Source organism: Crocuta crocuta, unplaced genomic scaffold (genome assembly GCF_008692635.1).
Source record: "Crocuta crocuta isolate KB4526 unplaced genomic scaffold, BGI_CrCroc_1.0 scaffold330, whole genome shotgun sequence".
Classification (NCBI taxonomy): domain Eukaryota; kingdom Metazoa; phylum Chordata; class Mammalia; order Carnivora; family Hyaenidae; genus Crocuta; species Crocuta crocuta.
Genome location: NW_027530521.1, coordinates 1,554,002 through 1,577,419, shown reverse-complemented (window position 1 = coordinate 1,577,419; position 23,418 = coordinate 1,554,002). Strand labels below are relative to the sequence as shown.

Below are 23,418 nucleotides of genomic sequence, written 5' to 3'. Positions count from 1 at the left end.
AAGGCAAATAAATAAATAAACTTTAAAAAGAAAGAGAAGAAGAAGAGGGGCACCTGGGTGGCTCAGTCGGTTAAGCATCCAACTCTTGATCTCGGCTCAGGTCATGATCTCATGGTTTGCGAGTTCGAGTCCCACATCAGGCTCTGCACTGAGGGCATGAAACCTGCTTGAGATTCTGTTTCCCCCTCTTTCTGCCCCTCCCCTGCTTGCTCTCTATCACTCTCAACATAAATAAAAATAAAGTTTGAAAAAAAGAAATAGTTCCAAAAGGTCTGATAGGAATACACTGTACCTTAGGAAACAACACAGCACAAGAACAATACTCCATGAAGAAAGGAAAAAGTTTAGGTGGAGAAGTGGAGATTACCAACCCTAAGAAAATGCAGAGAACAAGACGTAAAAGATTAATCTACAGACACACAGGCAGGACTAACTGGAAAAGAGGGAGTAAACATTCTCAGTCTCACCCCATCTACACATAGAGCACTTAACACTTGTCTTTCACCGGTACTTCCAGGCACTCACTCCTTCCCACACACATTATTAGTAAGTTCCTCCAATGCTGGTTTAATGTTTATCACCTCTATCTTCCATGACTGTCAGGCATAATGCTCCCTTGAAAGAAACAAGTAGTTCAAGAACTTAGATGACATCTGCTCACTGTTGCTGTACGATGGTATAACGGTTAATATCTGAAGAGCTCTTTATCTTTTTGAAGCAGTTTCATGTACTTTTTTCTCAAAAGAAGTATTACGATAAAAGTATTATCTTTCCCATTCTCTAAATACAAGTTCCTAAAAGTATTCAAAGCCTTGGACGTAAATCCCAACTCTGCTACATAGTTGCTGTGTGATCTTGGTCAAATTATGTACTCCGAGTTCAGTATCCACTGGGAAAATAATATCTACCTTAAAGGACTGTTATACTTAAAGAAGTATTAAATGAGATAACACATGTAAAGAACATGACATAGTAAATGCCCAGTAACCTTCCCTACAGTCTCCTTAAATAATTTGTAGAGGATTTCTCAGCTATGAAGTGCATAAGCCTAGGACTTAAACCCAGGTCTCCTGATTCCTTAATCTGTTTTCTTCTTACTACATCATGTTGGCAGAGTGCCACATACTACTGGGCACATAAATACATTCTGACAATAAATGACCACAAAATTTTTCCCTATCAGCAACTAATATTAGCTTTGCAAAAAGGGGGAAAGATAGATCTAATTAACTTGGGGGTGGGAGGAGAAGGGGCTTAAAAATATAAATTACCCCCAAGCCACAGGCAGATCAGGGTGTACCATAGTACTTCTGTACAAACAGAAATTATGACAAGAAACAGAAAGTTCTCTCTGGGTTTATGAGGAACAACTGGAGAAGGAAACAAGAATAACTATGATTAAAGAAACTTAAGGAGTTCTGGGGGCTCGGTGGGGGGGCTGTTTTGTTTTGTTTTGTTGGTTGGTTTGGGGGTTTTTTGGTAAATCAAACCACTGAGCAAAAAGATCTGCATCCCATTCCAAAATAACTCTATGAAGGCTGAGACGTATCTTTATTTAAAAAAAAAAAATTTTTTTTAATGTTTATTTATTTTTGGGAGAGAGATAGATACAGCGTGAGCAGGGGAGGGTCGGGGAGAGGGAGATACAGAATCTGAAGACAGGCTACCGGCTCTGAGCTAGCTGTCAGCACAGAGCCCGACGTGGGGCTCGAACCCACGAGACGTATCTTTAAAAAAAAAAAGAGAGAGAGACCTCAGTGTGCTAACAACAGAACTTTTTCTCTAACTGCTTTCAGAGCAGGATAAATGGGGATAGTGAAACAAGTTGTCAACATAAATTATCAACATTCATGAACACCCTTGAACATCATAAATATATTCATTCAGGATTAATAAGAAACAGAAAGGAACATGATCAAAAGAATAAAAGTTCTGGCGCACTTGGCTGGCTCAGCCTGAAGAGCACACACGATTCTTGATCTCAGGGTTCTGAGTTCAAGCCCCACACTGGATGTGGAGCTTACTTACAAAAAATAAATAAAAATAAACAAAAGTTTCATAAGTTTCCTAACATGTACTGAAAATTATACAATATAAAACTAAGTTATGGGGTGCCTGGGTGGCTCAGTCGGTTAAGCTCCCGACTTTAGCTCAGGTCATGATCTCACAGTTCATGGGTTCAAGCCCTGCGTCAGGCTCTGTGCTGACAGCTAGCTCAGAGCCTGGAGGCTGCTTCATATTCTGAATCTTCCTCTCTCTCTGAACCTCCCCTGTTCACACTGTCTCTCTCTCAGGAATAAAAACAAAACAAACAAAAAAACCCCCACTAAGTTATTATAGTTAATAAAACTAATCAATAGTTTTCAAACGATACATATAATTAATCGTTTCCAAGATTGTATATAACTCCTTCCAGGGCAAGTTGTCGAAGATATTCAAAGAAGTTCACATCTTTTAATAATCCTCAAGAACTTTCTCATGAAACGAGAAGATAGAACAATTAAGTCACATTCTGAACCCATAAATTTCTGAAAGGAAAGGCCAGAAGAGAGCCTGATCTGACACTGACAGAACAGCACAAGATTTAACCGAGTAAGGTAAATTTTGGAGTGAATTTCTATCACAAAGCAGGGTAGAAGCCAAGAAGAAGCTCTATTCCTATAACTCCACCACCATCACCACAATCAAATTCTTACCTCCCTCAATTCAATTTAAACGTCTGCTAATTATTTCCTACAGAAATGTAACAAAATGTTGCTAACATCTTTTGTGACACTCACAGCAAACTCTATTTATTTAGCATTCATTAGGAGCCACTGAGATACTACACTAACTATAAATTCTATGCAGAATCAATTCACAGGAGATAATGTCACTTCCTTCCCTAAATGCTCTCCTCTGATACACATTCTCTTCTACCATAAAAACTTTTTCAGAGAGCACACATTCTCAGGCTAACTTCCCAATCTACATTCTCCACAGTCTAGTGGCTCTTCATTAATCCCCTTCTGGACTGAGGTCCTTGATAACTAGGAAATCACTCATGACCAACGACCCTACATTTAGATATTGCTGACCTCAAAATCAAACACATTAGAGGACCAATCTTTCCACAACTCATATCAGAATTATAAAATCATTATATATTTTTAAAAAAAGAACACAGACTTGTATAGTTTCCACCCGAGGACTAGGAATTTAATCTGTTCTCTCTTAAAACCACTGTCCTACTGATTGTAATTTACATACTATGGAAATACTTATTCAACCTAGAATGACCTCTAGCCTGAATTTTTTTCCAACAAAGAAGCTACACAAATTAGGATCGTGACACTGAATCCAACGAAAATAAAATGAGTAAGAACACTTAGTCCCCAAAGTTTCCAAGTTAAGAGAGAAAAGGAAAACATAATAGAGATGCCAGAATTTTAACTTTAAACTTAAACATCTCAATATTTGAATGAATCCTACACATTGCCTGTTTAACTCCAGTATATGCATAACTAAACCACTAATCAAATATAATAAAATTGTTCTGAAAACGACTCCTTGGGTTTCCTTTGAATTCTTCCTAGAAAGCAAACTCTTCGGGACAAATATCTGATTTCAAAATCTTGACCAATCCTCCATCCTTGGATATTAACCACTTAACATCATTGTTGGAAGATTTCCGTTGAGAACAAGCTGAGGGGGAGGAGAAATAAGTATCAACCAGAAAGCAAACTGGTTAGCGAACAAAATTTTCTATCCAATAAACAGAACTGTCATTGCTTTTCTCACTAACTTGATACAGACGTTGACAAACAAACCCAGCATGGTCCCTACACATTTGAAGTCACCAGTGACAGAATCTGTATTCCTAGGTAGGAGGGATCACAAACAACAAATCGCTGTGTACAGAAAGTGACCAGTAAACAGGGAAAAGGAAAAAAAAAAAAAAGCAAACCTGTAAATGACCAAAAAACGACTAACGGAGCGTTTAAAGATCTGTTTGGGACATGGGGAAGAGTCAAGCCCCGGAACTCAGACTCAGTTTCCCTATCCCCAAAAAGCAAGAACATGACACTTCGTTCAGAGTAGCCAGAGGGCCATGTCCCACTTGTTTCCACCTACTCAAGGGTCCCTTCAAAGGCCGGACTCCGAGGAGGTCCCCAGCGCAACTGAGTCATGACACCCGGGGCCTTGGGAGTGGGGAGGCGGGAGGAGAGACCGAGAGGGGTCCGGCGAGCAAAGCTCTATCCGTTCCTAGAAGGCGATTTTCCCCCTACACTCGGGGTGCCAACACCCGCCCTAGACCCAACATCCCCTCCCCACCGAAGCGCGTAAAGCAGCCCCAGCATCTCTCCCTCCTTCCGGCCTCTCCCTCAGTCCCCTGCCGCCTCTCGGACCGCGCCCCCGAACGCAGCCGGGTAGCTCCTCCTCCGGCCGTGTCTCTGCGGNGGGCGCCAAGGTCTTCTCAACCCGCCAGCGGAAGGATGCCGGGCCGGGCCTCCCAGGCTCCTCCTGGGCCTACCTGCAAGGCGGGCGGGGGCTCCGTCTGCAGCCCAGCGACGGGACTCAACCACCGACAAGAAGAAGAGGCGGGTAAGAAGCAAGGGGTCCGCTCTACCGACCGACAGAAGAAAGCAGCCTGAGCGCGGGGCCTCGCGGATAAGTCAGCCTTCGACCCGGCGCCGCCGCCGCTCAGGAGACATCAAGCAAGAAGACGGCGCAAAAGATCACCGAATACACGAACGGCCCAGACATCATAGGAAGAGCACCCGAACAATCGTTCAAGGAAATGCAGTCGAGCGCCGAAAAGCTGGTCGGCGTCAACCTTAGGTCCGTCTCCGGCCTAAGGCATGAATAAACAAACCCAGATCATAAGCGGCGGAGTAAAGTAGCCGGTGCTTCTGCCATTTTCTGTATTGGTTGCCAGCTAAGTTGTTTAGAGCACCGGAGATTTTCTTGAGTATTGAGGATCACATATCAGTTCAGCGACTACGTTATGGACTCCCAACATGATCCCAAGTGAGCAAGTGTGACTCTTAGTTTCCTCAGGCACAGTGAGGTACGTAAAAATAAATATACGTGTATATGACAGAGGCAGAGAGAGACAATGAGAGAATCCAGACTGAGAAATAAAGTGAGTCATCGCTCTTAAAGTTCCACTTTAGCTCCCATAAAACATAGCAAAGAGAAGCTGGAAAAATTCAGGATTTTGTAGGCTGAGCTTAAGGCAGGAAAAAAAAAATACATGTATGCTTTTTAAATTTTCTTCCAAAGGCCTGGAACCACAGGCGTGCTTCGAACACGATGATCCAAATTTTCCTTGGGTTCAGAACCTGACAAAAGCTGAAATTTTCATCATCACGGCCATAGTCCCTTTCTGAAGTCTTGTGGTAGACATACTAACATTCTCAGGACAAACGTGGATTCTTAATATGTACATCCTAGATACAATTCAATAAATCACATAGATCACTCCTAATATGGATTACCAAGTGCAAGCAATAATAGTCTACCCTAAGTCCCCTCCTAGGTGGGGGGAGAAGACTTGGAGAGTAAAGGCATAAAAAAGAAATAACATAGTCCAAGCCCTTAAAGAGCTTATAATCAAAGTGAAAGGCCACATCCTTACAACACTAGCTTTATTTATAATTTATTATGATTTAAAAAATTTTTTTAAGTCCATGACAATATTTAAGGGACAACTCATATATATAATGCAGGATAACATCAGTTTCCATAATAGGAGGACAAAACACTGGGCTTTTGTTGTCTACTACTGTTTTAGGGGACTTAAAAACGAGTAAACATTATAGCAACATTCATGAAAGTCTAAAAAAAAGAAAGAATTTAATAATCTACTTCCAAAATACAAAGTTTTGGGACACCCAGGTGGCTCAGTCAGTTGAGGATCTGACTTGATTTCAGCTCAGGTCATGATCTCTTCGTTTGTGGGTTCAAGTGCCACATCAGGCTCTATGCTGATAATATGGAGCCTGTATGGGATTCTGTCTCTCTCTCCCTCTCTTTCTGTCCCTCCTCCCCACTCTCTCTCTCAAAATAAATAAACTTTTAAAAAAAAACCCACAAAGTTTTAATTTGTTCATGTTCCCATGCAGTCTGAAGAAATATCCTGGCATAATGTTTTAAAGTTTAAGCAGAGGGGCGCTTGGGTGGCTTAGTCGGTTAAGCGTCCGACTTTCGCTTAGGTCATGATCTCGCGGTTCGTGGGTTCGAGCCCTGCGTCGGGCTCTGTGCTGACTGCCAGCTCAGAGCCTGGAGCCTGTTTCAGTCTGTAACTCCCTCTCTCTCTGACCCTCCCCTGCTCACGCTGTCTCTCTCTCCTAGAAATAAATAAAACATTAAAAAAAATTTAAAAAAAAAAAATAAAGTTTAAGCAGAGATACAACAGTGTTATTGTTTCACATTATATCATTTCCCTATTAAATCTTTAATAGTTGTTATTTTTAACAATTGCACAATATTCTATTGAGAGGATATACTGACCTTGCTCCCCATTGTTGGATAGCTATATTGCCTCCAAACATGTTCTGTGTAATAGGTATTGCTGCTTTTGGAAAGAGGCAATTGTAACCTTTTTAGTTACAATTAGGACCCATCGCACATAAACAAAAAGCATGAGGAAGCAAGGGAGGGGTGTATCTCTCCATCATATGAAAGAAATCCAGAGATGCACAGCCTAGGATAAGGTGTGGCCATTTAGTGTCAGGGACTAGGCTTCCTTCTTGTTTCTTTGACATCTTCAATAAGAGGCTTTTATCCCATGTCCAAGGCAGCTGTTCAAATTCTAGCCATCATGTCTACATTCCAACCAGCGGGAAGCTGAAAGAGGAAAGGCATGTCTCCTGCCATAAGGACATATCTTGAAAATAGCACGGGACATTTCCACTTATATTCCACTGGCCAGAATTTAGTCACATAGCCACACCTAATTGGGAATTAGTCTTTATCCCTGGCAGTTCTCAGAGTCAGGGGCAAAAGGATAGTAAATGCCAACTAAATGAGCAGTCTTGCCATATTCCTGAAGCCAGATGAGGAGCAGCAAATAGACTTTCCTTTGCTGTAATCCAGGGCTGAGATTCTATTCCCAGAATACACGTTTTAGAGAAGCTTCCTTCTTGGAAAGGCTTGTGGGGCATAAGCATCTAAATCTATAGCTACAACCCTCATTCAAACTTGACCCAAATAACATTATTTTGAAACCTTGATTTCAGTGAGAAAAACTAAAGAAACTAATTTCCAGGCTACAAGAAGTTTTCAGTCTTTCAAAAATGGGAGACTTTTATTTTGGGAAAAACACCTGAAGGTTATGCAAATATAAATCTAAAATCATCACCTGAAAATGGAGATATTTTATAAGCTGAGGCTAAACTGCTCTATGAAACCATGGAAAAGAAGACTTATTCTGCAGGCAGAGTTGCATCTTGTAGATAAATTTATCTAGAGAATGTTTCTTTTCAAGTATGGATTTAGGCTTCAGTGTGACTGCAAACTACTGCTTGCTCTTATGGAAAAGTCAATTTGGACAGAAGAGTAGATCACAAGAGACCAGGAGTTGAAATCTTCAAACCTGTAGGAATCTCCTCACACTGGAGGGAGACTTAAAAGAAACCAAGTGGGCAGAGTAAAAATCATACTGTGATATAACACTGATAGTTACATATCAGTGTTAAGACTTAATAATTCATTATTATGTTGACTATTGATTATTGTATTCTGATTGGATTCTCCTCGGGGAGCCACCCCCTTGAAGGCAAGATGATGCTTCTCCTGAAGTAGGGTGACCATATGTCCCAATGAGCTGAGGACTAAGGGGTTTCCCAGGACAAAGAACTTTCATTGCTAACACTGTATTGGCTCTGGGCAAACTGGGACAGTTGGTCACCCTAATAATGGATGTAGCTACTGTCAATCACATGTAAGGAACTTGTAAAGACTAAGCCGGGAAAAGAGGATTGGGACCTGTGGACATGGGGGATTTGCCTGGGATGAAGGGTGAAGAGAGGGAAAAGGAGAGGAGAGGAGACTGTTCCTTGTATTGGGCTCTGGGCTTTAAGAAACATCTACTACACTCTGCATGATGGAAATCAGGCCTGAACCTAGGATGAAAGAACCCTGTAGCAGTACCATGAGTCATCTTATTAGGAATTCCAGGAAGAGGAATTGGGCCTTGAGCAGCCAAAATGATATGCCAGTTGTAGTTGCAATTCTGTTCTGTTCTTACGTAGCCCAGTCGCCAGGCACTCTGGGGTAATGTATACACTTTGGGTTGGATGGTAAAGATAGAAGCAACATAATGATATAAGAGCAGCCCAGTGAAGGGGAGAGATCCCAGAACAGCAGGTAAATCATTCAAAGTAGAATTACAGCAGGTGGTTCCTTCTTCAGACTTATTTTTACAGGATAGACTTTCAGTGGCACAATTTGTCAATGGATTGAAGCATATGAGCATGTTAAGACTCTAGAATGACAAATCAACCCTTTCATAAAGACAGCTATATATGTAGGGGTTAAAGTCTCAACAGAATGATAGATCCTTAATGTTTTGTTGGGCACATGTGGAGATTCCTTTCAAATGGACTGTTTTTCTTTTAAAAAAAAATTTTTTTTATGTTTATTATTATTTAGAGAGAGAAAGAGAGTGCAATTGCGCGAATTGGGGAGGGGCAGAGAGACAGGGAGAGAGAGAATCGCAAGCAGGCTCCAGGCTCTGTGCTGTTAGTGTGGAGTCCAATGTGGGGCTCTATCCACAAACAGTGAGATCATGACCCGAGCCAAAATCAAGAGTCAGACGCTTAACCAACTGAGGCACCCAGGAGCCCTGGACGTTTTTTCTTGTGAAATGTACTAACTTATGATTTCAAGGTCTATTTTCCTTGCTCCTTTTTAGTATCCAGAGATCTCATCAGTCCTATTCGATTATATCACAAATGGGGTTTAGAGTGTAGTCATTAAAACAACGACAACAACATGGGGCGCCTGGGTGGCTTAGTCAGTTAAGCGTCCGACTTTCGCTTAGGTCATGATCTCGTGGTTCATGGGTTCGAGCCCCGCGTTGGGCTCTGTGCTGACTGCCAGCTCAGAGCCTGGAGCCTGCTTCAGATTCTGTGTCTCCCTCTCTCTCTGACCCTCCCCTGCTCACGCTGTCTCCCTCTCTCTCTCTCCTAGGAATAAATAAAACATTAAAAAAAAAAATTAAAACAACAACAACAAAAACTGTGAATTTTTATGTTAGGGAACTGGAGTGTTCCCAGCATTCAGCTAGTATTTTCCCTTCCTTCCTGCATTGCCATTCTTATGATAAACCAACTCTTACATAATTCTGTTATCCCTTATTCTCACAATTTAGTAAAATCCGGGTGGGATCTACAGAGCAATATGGGCCCTGAGGACACGTATGTGCATGCACAATGATTAGGTAGTCTTGATTTCTTATTTTTTTGTCCTCCTCCTAACTTGCCCTCCATTGCCAGGGACAGTGACTGTTAAGCTCAGTCCAAGAGTTGTTTTATCATTTCAGGTCGGGATACAATCACAGTATGTCTGTTATCTGTCTAGCTTCTATTTTACCCCTCCTGCCTCTTTATATGTCTTCACTATATGACCCCATTAGTCTTAAATTAACTTGCTAGATATCCTTTACAGTCCAAGGGTCAGGAAAGGAGACCCATCTTTGTTCAGTTCATTTTAAACTAACAATATGTTTGTGGTCTCTCTTTTGTAGAACTTGAAATTGGCAAACCAGTGTTGACCCAATACTGTGGTTTTCTCTTAATATATCCTGGGACTTTGCTGTCTTGAAACATTTAAGGGCAAATCTGGAAAACTCCTATGCTGACCAGATGGCATGATCTACGGGAAGATGAAGCTTACATAAGACAAGCATAATCCTTGACTCTTTCCCAAAACTGTATCAGGAAGATACTAAAAAAAAAAAACAAACAAAAAAAAAAACCCATAATAAGGACCTCAAGAGAAGACTTCTCAGGCACTCATGATAAGTCCCTATGAGCAAACCCTTGGCGATTGAAGTACAGATCCTGATCCCACCCCTAGATCATTTTAGGGAAATTGTAACTAAAGACTGAAAAAAATCTTGGCCTGTAAAACTTCAGGTGAAAGATTAAAGAAATAGATTCGAACAGTTACTCTGTGGCATTATTAGGAAACAAAATGCTCCCAGGGAAAAGCACTGCCAGCCAATATTCAGTCAGTTCAGCACTTAGAAATTATCTTTGGTTTGCAAGTAATAGACTTAAAATTGCTTTTGAAATCTCTCCAAGACTGTTCCTCCCACTCAGGCTTCATGTTACCATCTAGTGAGTTAAGTGGTGAAAAACCCCAATTTTCCTTTAATGTAGTTTTTTTTTTTTTTCAGGCTAAAATGCCAGATACTTTCTAAGTTCACATTGCACTTTGCTACTTATGATATGCGGATGGCAGTAACCCTTTCCTCAGGCAATATGCACAACAGAACCAAAACTCTGTAGGGAAAAATACCCATCTCAGGACACTTGTAAAGACCGTGATAGTTAAAATATTGCCTCATGAGGAGGACAAAGACGGCCTGGTCACAGGTTAGATTTTACAAAGGAACAATATGTAACAGGACACCTCGACTGCACAATCAGTAGAATATTCCCAGGCACCTCTTTGCGGTCCCTTCTGGTCTCAGTGACATCATTGTACACATCAAGCTCAACCTCCTGCCACATGGACCCACTCTTCATAGAGTAGAACGATGATGGGAAATAGCATTTGGAGTAGAAATAAACAGCAGATAACAATCCATAATTGTTTTTAATCTTGGGGATGAGTCACCCTCAATTTATTTCCAAATTTCTTCTGTCAGCTGCTGTTCATTTCTTTACTTTGAAAATCACCAGATTAACACTGCGAAAGGCAGGTAGGAAATGATCCAAGAGGACATTTCTGAGGTATCACATGGTGAGTTGATGAGAAACTGGGAACGAGACAATCCGCAGGAAAGTCTCTTTTTTGTCCCAGCAGAGGCACCAATGTGTGAACCTAATTCACACTTTCATTATTCCAATCAGGTTGTTTTTATAGGAGTATAATTTTAGAATAAGACTTGGTGGGGGAATATTTATTTCCTAGGAAATTCTGTCCATGATTTTGCAAGCTATCCAAATAGGTCTAATGCCAAAATCATTTCACCCCAAGAAACTATGTTCATTTTACTTCCCTTTTTTTCTACTTCCATATGCCTTTTAATCCTCAAGTCTTCCTTCTATACAAGTAATTTCAAAGCAGAATGGCCAAACCGACATTCTAACATCATGAGTGTAAGAAAAGTGATCTATTTAGGTGTGAGTTGTCAAAACCTGGGTGAAGGTGAATCTCCTCTGTCCATCAGTCTTTCAGGGTCTTTAGATCTGTAAAGTGTAAACTTGCTATTTTATCTATATTTGACTTGTCTTCTTTAAGCTGTTGGGTTCTTAAACCTATTTGGCCTCTAGCTCCTACTCTGGGTTGGAAAGAGGAGATTGGAATCCAGATGTTCTCCCTAGAAACCAAGTCCAAGTCACATTCTAACTACTGCAGAAAGACTAAAGATGGAGGTCTCGGACTCTCCCCAACATCCTCTTAAAAACACAAGCTGCAAACTCATATTAATAGCCACTCACTTACGTCAGAAGACCATTCCCCTAACTTACATTTACTCTTTACGCTTGCCTTAGACTATGTCTATGCAGGCAGCAAAGGAGAAGGTTCCATCTAATAATTCCATCTAATAATTCAGGACAAACACATATTGCTTTCATTTGAAATCTCCACATAATTTAAAAAACAAACATAAAACATCTGGCTAAGTGCCGTTTTCCCCTTTGATTTTATAGGCACAATCATAAATGTCAACTACTAGTGAGTTTTCGAATGAGTGGTGCTCACTCTGGAATTCAGTGGATAGCAGGGAACTATTGTCTTGGTTTGGGTTCAGCTAATATATTTGGAAACATTATCAAGATATTTTGGCATAGCCATAACCCTTACAAAACATACAGATTAAATGTTAATTTGTGACAAGTGTCCACATACTCAGTCATGCTAGATGATGGGACTCTGTATGGGGTGGTGAGGGGGAAAGTTTGTCCCAGCTCCTCTGGAAAGTTTCCTTCCCCTACCCCCATAGCTTTCACATTAGCTAAAATGAGTGAGCATCAGTTCCTGACGCATTCGGTCAGCTTCTAGGTCCAGGGACTCCATGTGCTCATACTCTTCCTCAGGGGGCTGTTCTATGGGTCCTGTCACTGGAGAGGACCAAACATCCATCCCATGCTCCAGGGAGATGTTGTGGAGGACACAGCAAGCCAAGATAATGTGGCTGGACTTCTCTGGTGAGTACTGCAGTGCCCCCTTGGATCCATCCAGGCAGCGGAATCGGGAGCAGAGGGTTCGGAAGGTCTTCTCAATCACACTGTGAGTTGCAGAATGGGCCATATTATAGCGATATTCAGCTGGAGTTTCAGGGATGTGAAGGGGGGTCATGAGCCAAGTACGGAGAAAGAAGGAATTGTCACCTGTGGGGAAGGTCCAAAGAAATAATAAATCATTCTAATTGGAATACAAACAGAAAGAAAAATCCAGGAACATATACAGAGAATGGACGCAACAGACTCTGGAGCCACTGTGCCCCAGAAAAACCAAGAGGGAAATGTGGTAAAAAGAAGGCATGCTAGGACCACGAGCAGTAAGACGTGGGTTTTGGCTGGAAATATCCTTGCTTTAAACCAACAGAGTAAAAGGCTGACAGCTTTAAAAATGCACAAACAAACAAAAACCAGCCAAATCTGAAAACATATGGGAAGGAGGTGAAAGCATTGAAGGAAATAAAATTCCTGGATCTTCTAAACTCAGAAATATTGTTCTTTAATAAAAGGTTAGGGGGATGGGGCACCCGGGTGGCTCAGTCGGTTAAGCATCCAACTTTGGCTCAGGTCATGATCTTACGGTTCGTGGGTTTGAGCCCCGCATCGGGCTCTGTGTTGACAGCCAGCTCAGGGCCTGGAGACTGCTTGGGATTCTGTGTCTCCCTCTCTCTCTGACCCTCCCCTGCTCATGCTCGCTCACTCTCTCGCTCTCTCTCTTTCAGAAATAAATAAAACATTTAAAAATTAAAAAAAAAATAAAAGGTTAGGGGATGTCTGGGTGGTTCAGTTGGTTAAAGGTCCAACTTCAGCTCAGGTTGTGATTTCGCGGTTAGTGAGTTTGAGCCCCACATCAGGCTCTGTGCTGACAGCTCAGAGCCTGGAGCCTGCTTCAGATTCTGTGTCTCCCTCTCTCTCTACCCTTCCCCTGCTCACTCTCTGTTTCTGTTTCTCTTAAATATGAACAAACATTAAAAAAATTTTTTAAAGGTTAGGAAAAACTGTCATATAGCAAGCGAATCTTAAAAATCTCCAAAGAGACTGGGGCGCCTGGGTGGCTTAGTCGGTTGAGCGTCCGACTTTCGCTTGGGTCATGATCTCGCGGTTCGTGGGTTCGAGCCCCACGTCGGGCTCTGTGCTGACTGCCAGCTCAGAGCCTGGAGCCTATTTCGGAGTCTGTGTCTCCCTCTCTCTCTGACCCTCCCCTGTTCACGCTGTCTCTCTCTCTCTCCTAGAAATAAATAAAAGTATTAAAAAAAAATCTCCAAAGAGAAAAAAGCACAAGAGAGAAAGAGAGATTTCTTCCAAGAAAGCTCAAAAACACTTGTGAGGACAATTTCTAACCTTACCATTAAAATGTCAGGTCTGAAAGCACTACCTAGGAATTTCAGAGTGAACATCTCATGGACAATAATCATTCATTCTCCCAGTGCTAAGAACAGTAAGATCAAAGTCCCAGCAACTGTGGCAGAGATCAGAACTCAGGTGTTCCTAGATATTACATTCACTAGAACCATGCTTTGTAACAGAAACTGGTAGAATTTCACATAAATACAATGTGAATACACTATAAATACACAATAAATACACTATTACAAATAGTAACAGTGATAAGAAAATCAGATCAGAAGTCAATTAAAACAATATAGGCAAGGCATTTTCCTAAGGTAACTTCCCTATCAAATGTTCTCAGGCAATGCTCAGAACAGAATACATCACAAGACTGGGATGCAATGTCCTGTTACAACAGTACAGAGTTTCTATAATGCTTAATTGTCCTGACTCACTACTGCCAGCAGAATGAAATGTCTCACACAGAGGCACAACCCCTTAGAAATCTGAGACAACTTGGGAGTACCAACTTGCACAATAGCTGTGTTCCTGACCCATTATCAATTTTAGTGTGTAGTTATGGACTGTTTAGAGAGTCAGGGCACTGTTCCAAAGCATACACAACTCCTTTCTCTCAGGAGCTTACCTTTTTAAGAACTGTATTAACTTTATTAGAAAAAAAAATTTTAGGGGCATCTGGGTGGCTCAGTTGGTTAAGCATACGACTCTTGATTTCGGCTCAGGTCATGACCTCATGATTGATGAGATGGAGGTCCTCACCAGGCTCTGCACTCTCAGTGCGGATTGGGATTCTCTCTCTCTCCCTCTCTCTCCGCCCCTCCCCTGCTTGAGCTCTCTCTCTCTCTCTCAAAATGAATAAACTTTAAAAAAAATTTTATTATTATTATTATTTTTTAAAGATTTTATTTTTAAGTAATCTCTACACCTCATGAGGCTTGAACCCACAACCCCAAGATCAAGAGTTGCACACTCTACCAACTGAGCCAGACAGGCACCCCACCACCACCACATTTTTTTTTAATGTTTTTACTTACACATAATTGACACAAAACATTGTATTATTTGTAGGTGTACTTGATTAGCTTTAAATATGTAAGAAGCCTCATATTTTCAAATTTTACATTGAGTTGACTTAAGTACAAACTATCTTAGTTGAGCTCACACCTACTAAATACTGAATTTAAGAAACTGATGCTATAAATAATAATGAAAATAGTATCAGTGACTCACTGATATGTAAGAAGCACTAAGCTGGGCACTGTAAAAGTATTATGTCTTATCCAATACCAACTCTGCCAGGTTAAGATACTACTGAACTCATTCTCTAAATGAGAAGATCAAAATATATGTCAGCCATCCTCTGATATGGTAGGCAAAGGAAAGAGAAGGAGCTAGTCACTAAACACTAATGTCAGACTCAGAGTCAGGAAAACAATGGTGTAATGCTGTGAAAGAGAGTAAGATAAACATTTAAGATGAATGCCAAAACACAGAGATACTAAATGGTATTTGTTAAACGTTTCTTTAAGAAACAGTATGAGCATTAAATGTGGAGACATAAAAAACAAGCTAGTTAATGCAGACCTTTCATAAAATGTCCCACTGTCATTAACTGGTTATAATCCAAGCACCACTGGAAAGCAGACACTCAGGAGGGGATTAGGATCAGAATTGCTAAACAGATTACAATTGCTTACATGATCAGTCATCCACAAGACATTCTGGCAGATCTTACCCAAAGCTGCTTAACAAGACTAGGCCAAGAGCTAAAAAAATAAGAACTCTGGCTGAATCATTTGAAGGAGCAGGTACATGTAAAGAGGAATTAGGTAATGCAGTTTGGAAGGGACAGATGAGAATGACATGAAGCGATGGCACCCATGGTGAGAGTATGCTGAAGAAAAAAACCCAACAACAACACATAGTGGCTCCCACATACCCTTTGATGGAAACACTATTCTGAATTTTGTCATTTCTCCACACTTGCTTATATTGCATCTAAGCAACATAATATTGTTCTTCTTGGTTTTAAATTTTTATAAAAATGATTTCATACTAAGAACAAAACAGGGGCGCCTGGGTGGCACAGTCAGTTAAGCAGATGACTTCAGCTCAGGTCATGATCTGGTGGTCTGTGAGTTCGAGCCCTGCATAGGTCTCTGTGCTGACAGCTGAGAGCCTGGAGCCTGCTTCCAATTCTGTGTCTTCCTCTCTCTCTCTGCCCTCCCCTGCTTGCTCTCTGTCTCTCTCGCTCTCTCTCAAAAATTATGATAAACATTAAAAAAATTTCTTAAATAAAAAATAAAAACAAAACATAAACCAAAAACAAACAAACAAACAAACAAACAAAAGGAATCTGGTTAATTTTACATTTGGCAAATTTAGAACTATTCCACAAATCTGATGATGTTAAGACACAATCAGCCATCTTTATTTTATATATACATTTATTTGAGAGAGAGAGAGAGAGAGAGAAAGAGGGAGAGAACGTGTGTGCGCGAGCATGACAGGGGAGGGGCATAGAGAGAGAAGAGAGAGGATCCCAAACAGGCTCCATGCTATCAGTGCAGAACCCAATGTGGGGCTCAAACTTATGAACCATGATCATGAACCTGAGCCAAAACCAAGAGTTAGATGCTTAACTGAGCCACCCAGTTAAAAAGATCAGCCATCTTCTCTTTTTTAACATCTTGTCATTCTTCTAATCCTGCCAATCTTCCCCTAAATTATTATTCCATTATCCCCACATCCTTTAGATACCAGTGTTTCCCAAATGTATCTATTTGTATGAATCACGTAAGGGATCTATTAAAAATGGAGATCTAGAGTCTTTCTTTGAAGATTCTCCCTCCTGAAGTTTGATATGTGGCCCAGTGATGTATATTTTTAATGAATTCCCCAGATGACTCTTGATTTGGAAAATTTGTGAAACACTATACTAGTTCAGGGCTCTTCAGACTAGTTTTCTTGTTAGAGTTCATGGAAGCTTTGCAAGAAGTATGTACTAGAACTGCTAGTACTAAAGGAATCAATTTCCACATGGGTATATTTTTCCCATCCCTAGTGCCTGGCATGTAGCCGGTACCAAAATGGGCTTAATAAACATTTGTTCAATGTTGTTGCCATATCCATCTCTCCCACTTTCACTCTTCCTGTAAAGAAGGGAATCAGAAAGGTATATAAAAATTTGTCAGAGTTGGGATGCCTGGATGGCTCATTCAGGATGGCATGCGACTCTTGATCTCTGGGTCATGAGTTCAAGTCCTGCCGGCATAGAGCCTACTTAAAAAAAAAAAAAAAAGACAGTTTTTTTCCTTCCAACTATGTCCCATAAATACCTCAAAAAATAAAGCCATATTTCCAACTGAATCTGGGGTTCTAAGGTGTGAAGGGAAAGGGAATAAGTAATTCCTACATGGCCTTGAGGTCCTTAACAAAGGGAGTATTTGCTGACTAGAGTGAATTCTCTTCACGTGACCTAGTTTTAAAAGTTAACCATAAGTGACTTAGATACTCTGTGCCTTAACTTCCTCATCCACAAAAATGTTGGTAATATTAGTATTTAACTCCTTAAGAGTTTTTATAAGGATTAAGTGAGATAATCGAATGCACAGGGCTTACAACATTGCCTGACAAATTCTAAGTGCTCAAGATGTTTTAGCTGGCTTTATAGTAGAGGTACCAGAGTGATTTCATATGAGCTTGAAACCCAAGAAGTCTCACAGCTGCAGAAGTAACTAGATGACATACTTGCAAAACAGACTTTCCTTCACTTCTTGGTGTAACTTGTTTGAAAATGAACTTTGAAAGTTCAAAAAGGTGGGATTAAGATAGAGGTTCAGTGGGGGTAAAGAGAAGGTGGTAACTGAAGATGGTATGTAGAAGCAAGAACTCAAGAAAATCAGTGAGCTCCAAGACATTACACATGGCACCCCGGCAGCTCTAAACCATTTTGCGTGACAGCAGTCCCTTCCCACTTGGAACAGGGGAGACATAAAAGAATATTAAAGAGAAATAATTCCTAGGGGCGCCTGGGTGGCTCAGTTGGTTAATCGTCCGGCTTTGGCTCAGGTCATGATCTCACGGCTCGTGGGTTCGAGCCCCACATCGGGCTCTGTGCTGACAGCCAGCTCAGAGCCTGGAGCCTGTTTCGGATTCTGTATCTCCCCCTCTCTCTGACCCTACCCTGCTCATGTTGTCTCTCTCTCTGTCTCTCTCAGAAATAAATAAAACATTAAAAAATAATAATAATTCCTGAGTCCCTGTTTCATGTTGGACACTGTTATAAGCACATGCAGTGCAGATATGATCAGTGGTTTTGAAAGACAGGTCTTCCAATCTTTCACGTTTCTTTTTGTCTCTCACGTAGTACAGTACATTGTATAGAAGATAACCTTTGTCCTATTGCTCACATAAGGGCAGTGCTTTAAAACAAACAAAGAGAACTAAGCTGCCAAGCTCAAGGGTATTATCCCTATTATCCAATTGTATTCCTCCCTGCTGTGCAGTCACCTCAGTGTGCGCTGCTCCGTTTTAAATGGGTTCGTGTCCTACTTACATCACTAAGTCAGGCTTCCCAATGGCACTTGGGCAGATCTGTGAAGTGAGCTACTGTAAGAACTGTGTAAGTGCACGGTCTGCTATCATTTTCATGGAGATACCATGGTGTCTTGTATCATACAAACATTTTACATTTGTACAATACTTTTAGTGAACTCTCATACATATCACCTAATCCTAAAAAGAGGTATTACCACTGTTGACATTATTTTTAACATTTTACACATGATAAGAATTAAGGCGGGGCGCCTGGGTGGCTCAGTCGGTTACGCGTCCGACTTCGGCTCAGGACATGATCTCGCGGTTCGTGGGTTCGAGCCCCATGTCGGGCTCTGTGCTGACAGCTAGCTCAGAGCCTGGAGCCTGTTTCGGATTCCGTATCTCCCTCTCTCTCTGATCCTCCCGTGCTCACGCTGTCTCTCTCTCTCTCAGAAATAAATAAAACATTAAAAAAAATAAAAAACTAAAAAGAATTAAGGCTCAGTTGCATGGGTGTACTGATCTGTAGTCTACTTAACCAGATCTGTACTGATTAAATATTTTGGCTGTACTTAAAGAGAATAGTTTTTGTAGGGTTGTTATTGCTTTTGTTTCCAACTACAAAACATTGGTGCAATGTTATTTTACTTTACATCACCACTATTCATATTTATCTATTTATTTAATATGCTTTGTGTTTATTTTTGAGAGAGAAAGAGAGAGAATGAGTAGGGGAGGAGCGGAAGGAGAGGGGAACAGAGAATCTGAAGCAGGCTCTGCGCTGACAGCAGAGAGCTAGATGCCAGACTCAAATTCACAAACTTTGAGATCATGACTTGAGCTGAAGTCAACCACTTAACTGACTGACCCACCCAGGGACACCCAGGGACCCCAACTACTGTTCTTATTTATAAACAAATGCCTCAAGATAAACCCTTAGAAGTGAAGATCTGGGTCAAATACTATGTTTTAAAAATGACACTTCACAAATGTCTTTTTAAGTGTTGATTTAAAAAAATTAAGGCTCAGGGGCACCTGGGTGGCTTAGTCGGTTAAGTGTCCGACTTTCGCTTAGGTCATGATCTCGCGGTTTGTGGGTTCGGGCCCCGCATCGGGCTCTGTGCTGACTGCCAGCTCAGAGCCTGGAGCCTATTTCAGAGTCTGTATCTCCCTCTCTTTCTGACCCTTCCCTGCTCACGCTCTCTCTCTCTCTCCTAGAAATAAATAAAAAATATTTAAAAAAAAAAATGAAGGCTCAGAGAGTTCTCATCTGAGGTCTCTCTCTCTCTCTCTTTTTTTTTTTTCCAAGAGAGAGCACAAGCCGGGGAGAGGGGCAGAGGAAGAAAGCGAGAGAATACGAGAGAATCCCTCCACGTTGAGTGCGGAGCCTGACACGGGGCTTGACACCATGACCCTGGGATCATGACTGAAGCCAAAATCAAGAGTCAGACACTAAACCAACTGAGCCACCCAGGTGCCCCTCAGGTCTCATTAAAAAAAAAAAAAAAAAGGAAAGATGAAGACTCAGGTCTATAGACTTTCAAATTTCATTCTGCTCTGCTACATAATTTTTCTATGGCTACAAAATGAAACATTTACACCCGCAGACTTACCAAGCAGCCAGCTATCTTTGTGCATCCCGGCTTCAAACTGACTAGTGAGGGGGGATTGCTGCAGCACAGCATAGTCCTGTAGGCTACCTGGCCAATTGGTCTCCACAGTCATTAGTGCCCCTCTGATGTCACACACCATCAGGCAGTTTAAAGAATGGAGACCTTTGCGGTTCACATAGGAGAGGTCTTCAGCATTTGGTGCCTTGATTGCCACATGGATACAGTCAACCACCCCTATAACCCCTGGCATCCCTGCCAACCCATAGAATTCATCCTTCAGAGCCTGCATGGAGGCTTCATCAGCTGGAAAGCGAATGAACTGTGTGGCTCTTTCCACAAGCGCTTCAGTCACATTGGCAACACATCGACTCATAGATGCCTGACTGATTCCAATAGCGTCTCCCATCCGAGTCTGGAAGGAACCTGAAGTATAGAAGCCCAGTGCTGCAAGGATTTGTGTCTCTGGGCTAATAGCTCTGGATCTCTGAGTAGGTCTAGAAAGACTCGCCCCTAAGAGTTCCACCAAGTAATAAATAAACTGTCGAGGAAACCCATACATGGACATCAAGTATTCATCGGTCACATCATCCAGCTTAAAGCGGTCCAATGTCCGGTGACCTCGGCCATACAACAAGAGATCACAGTCAAGCACTGTTATTGGTATAGCCATGGTACATGTAAATGTGATCTCTCCTTCTCTCTGCTACTTTTCCTGAATTCCTCCCAGTGAAGATGTTGGTGCAAGAAATATTTAAAGAAGTGTCAGCATTCAGCAGCTATCCATCAGTTAAATGGCTCTGGCATTTATAATCTTCTCTCTGTAAAGATTAGGGGGGAGAAAGGCATTAGAAACCGACCAAACACTTTAAAGTGATTCAAAGGCTACAACAGCTCCTTTTCTCAAATTTCCATTCTGTCAAAGCAAAAGGTGCTATACCTGTAACTGGGTTTTTCTCCACTAGCTCATGGCTGCCCCATAGGCTCACTTTGGTTTGAAAGATAATATAGGTGGTTTCCTATGTAGCACAGCACCTCCCTCGCTGCTATCTATTGAAAATCAGCCCTCAATACAAGGGTTTGTTAAAATAAGAAAGACAGATAGATAATGGGAGTTGATTTTGGTAGCTCACTTAATGCCTGGCTTTTGAACTGGTTAGAGCAAATGCTTAATGGAGGTGGGGCGCCTAGCCGGCTCAGTCTGTACAGCCTGCAACTCTTGATCTTCTAGTTTAAGTTCCCGCTCCACGTAGGTTGTAAAGATTACTTAAAAACAAGATCTTAAAAGAAATTAATGGAGGCGACAGCATAATTATCCATAAGGTAAAGGAGGTCTGCTCCTAACTACACAGGCCACGAACTGGCTGATAGTAGTCATAACTATTCAGAGCAGGGATTCGTTTCAACGGGTTTCATTACGCAAGCCCTCTGGTTCCACCTGTACAAGATGGACGTGAGGGGTGCTCAAACCAGTCCAACAAGAGGTAGGGGCAAAAAACTACCCACAGCCCAGCCTGGTGGACGCAGGTCACATGCTCTAACAAGTCCAAATCTTGAGGCTGAGGACCAGGAAGTAGGAAAAAACCAGATTGGAAGGAAGGCGCATAAGAAGAGCCTGGAATAGGTAGAGCCGAGAGGCGTCTCTGACGCTTTTAAAAGGCACCTTAGAAACTAAGAAGTCTGAATGCGCTGGTCATTCAAAGTCAGCCAAGGCCCATCACCCACCTCTCGGCGGCTGCCAGGTTACCAGCAGCACTNTCTAGCTGCCACGGCGCTCACCATAGGCACCGCCCCCTTGCGTCAGCGTCCTCCCCACGCCGCGTCTCAACTGCCGCTGCCGCCACTACGTGCGGAAAGGCGGCGCACATTCTACACTCGGCCCAAAAGTTCTCGTTCTTTCAAGGACCCCCATCTTTACGCCTTTATTTACTTCAGAGACACTTGGAAAAATTGGTGAGAAATATTCATATGAAAGTAAAATAAACTTTTTTTTTGGAATTAGGAGGAAAGAGATGAAATATGGCATCCATACTGTAGCGAAAGTGCGGATGAGGTTAGGCAGCTGCATTTCGCCCTTAGCCCTCTTGCTCCCCCCGCCTTCATCCGAGCGGATGAAAACAAACACTAACGATGGCGGCGCCGGGAGGCGACCGGCTGCTGGGCTTAAGTCAGGCGTGATCGCCTGAGCTGTGAGGGCACTCTTGAAGAACGTCGGTCAACGTGAGTGCGACAACACGCGCAGGCCTGGGAGTGAAATACCCAAGGTCAACGAGCCACGAGCCTCCTCAGGCGTGTGGTATCTATCTGCGACCCCTGCTGTCACTGCAGCTCCGGAGCGCCAAGCCCTCAGCCAGGAGGCGCAACTGGCTGGCCCCAGGCCCCGGCCTCCGTAATGAGAGCCTCGAGCCATTCTCTGTGTCGCAGCTTCGCAGGTACTAACTTTAGTGGGAATACCCCCAGATCACTCAGCGCCCCCGGGTGGGAGGCTATGGATCTGCGGTCTATCAGGTACCTCCTTGTGACCGACGAAGCTGAGTAGCCGCAGTACAGTCCCCAGAGCTTTATTTGGGAAGTCGGGTTGGTGTAGGCCCTGTTGGCCCTTGATGGCTCCTAGTTTTAACAGAAGTCCCCGAAGCTTTCGTCTCTACTTTCTCCGCTCCTTGGGTTATGCCGTAAGGCTTTTGGGGGTAATTGTGGGGCCTTAACTCCGGGGTTGGACCAGTGTGAAGGAGGCAGGTTTCCATTCAATCGAGATTTATTGAAAGAAAGAAAGAAGGAAAAAAAAAGTTTTGCTGAGTGCCAAATATATACTCCGCGTGTAGGTGAGGGTGACTGTTGACTAGTGAAAAAAGGGACCCAAGGTTCACGACTATCTACTTACTGTCAGTGGAACGACCTGTGGAAACCTGCGATCCATTCTCATTTAATAAATCTCTGGGTAAGTGGCTAAGCACCTTTTTTGGGTTCATCACTTCTCTACGTTTTCACTTTCCAAGTCAGTTTCCAGTTTGCCTTGTCAATTGAGTGTACTATTTCACTTTTAGTTTTTTCCCCTTAGAGAGGGAAAGCTAAATCGCTATACCTAGTTTAAAACTAGTCTCCTAAGATAGTAGAATTTATTGAACACTTTCAGTGGGAGATGTGCAATAATAGGAAAGAACAGACCCTTTACACTAAATTAATCTGGCTTTTTGTGTGTTTCATGAATGTTGGTCCTTTTTATGTGTCGATATTGCGGCTCCAACTAAATTACAAATATTTTTGTTTTCAACTTCATTTTTTCAGCGGAGCAGATGCCTTATAAATGTTTGTGTAATGGCATCCTGAATTAATATTTTTTAGTTTTCTTTTTAAAAAAAATTTTTAGAGGAAGCACAAGCAGGGAAGAGGGAGAAAGAGAGTAAGAGAGTGAAAGTGAGAGAGAGAGAGAGAATATCTTAAGTAGGCTCCACGCTCAGAGTGGATCCCAGAGGCAGGACCCTGGGATCGTGACCTGAGCTGAAATTGAGTCCGACGTT

General features: G+C 42.1%; 3 protein-coding genes and 1 long non-coding RNA gene across 22 annotated transcripts in view; 2 read left to right on the top strand and 2 right to left on the bottom strand.

Moving 5' to 3' along the window:
- The window catches only part of AMBRA1 (autophagy and beclin 1 regulator 1), a 177,498-nt gene extending 172,801 nt beyond the window's left edge, over positions 1–4,697 (bottom strand). For all 8 annotated transcript variants that reach the window (XR_013335874.1, XM_077767403.1, XM_077767404.1 and 5 more), the window contains exon 1: positions 4,514–4,697. The gene's annotated coding sequence lies outside the window, so the exon portion shown is untranslated. The remainder of the gene's footprint in view (positions 1–4,513) is intronic.
- Positions 4,698–4,789: 92 nt separating this feature from the next.
- On the top strand, positions 4,790–10,151 carry LOC144234165 (uncharacterized). The gene is made up of 2 exons (XR_013335877.1): positions 4,790–5,050; positions 9,734–10,151. It is a non-coding gene; the product is annotated as an uncharacterized LOC144234165 (long non-coding RNA).
- A 1,691-nt stretch (positions 10,152–11,842) lies between these two features.
- On the bottom strand, positions 11,843–21,699 carry HARBI1 (harbinger transposase derived 1). Of its 4 annotated transcripts, none has more exons than XM_077767502.1 (3): positions 21,680–21,699; positions 19,904–20,721; positions 11,843–12,551 (listed from the first exon to the last, which is right to left on the bottom strand). In XM_077767502.1, the coding sequence occupies exons 2-3, from the start codon at positions 20,571–20,573 to the stop codon at positions 12,172–12,174; spliced, it is 1,050 nt and encodes a 349-aa protein (XP_077623628.1). In that variant the 5' UTR covers positions 20,574–20,721; positions 21,680–21,699; the 3' UTR covers positions 11,843–12,171. The 4 variants fall into 4 exon arrangements, with proteins under 4 accessions (XP_077623628.1, XP_077623629.1, XP_077623631.1 ...); XM_077767503.1 differs by lacking the exon at positions 21,680–21,699 and adding an exon at positions 21,626–21,665; XM_077767505.1 differs by lacking the exon at positions 21,680–21,699 and adding an exon at positions 21,564–21,631.
- A 284-nt stretch (positions 21,700–21,983) lies between these two features.
- Positions 21,984–23,418, top strand: part of ATG13 (autophagy related 13) — a 54,813-nt gene continuing 53,378 nt past the window's right edge. For 2 of the 9 annotated variants that reach the window (XM_077767400.1, XM_077767396.1), the window contains exon 1: positions 21,986–22,332. The gene's annotated coding sequence lies outside the window, so the exon portion shown is untranslated. Of the gene's footprint in view, positions 22,333–22,722; positions 22,839–23,418 lie in introns of all 9 variants that reach the window. The other 7 variants (XM_077767402.1, XM_077767399.1, XM_077767395.1 and 4 more) reach the window with 6 other exon arrangements.

Excerpts from the sequence above, each read along its gene's own strand:
- HARBI1 (XM_077767502.1), bottom strand. The coding sequence starts at position 20,573 with ATGGCTATACCAATAACAGTGCTTGACTGTGATCTCTTGTTGTATGGC. Across the intron at positions 12,552-19,903 it reads CAAAGATAGCTGGCTGCTTG|GTGACAATTCCTTCTTTCTC; the intron begins GTAAGTCTGCGG and ends CCTTCCCCACAG.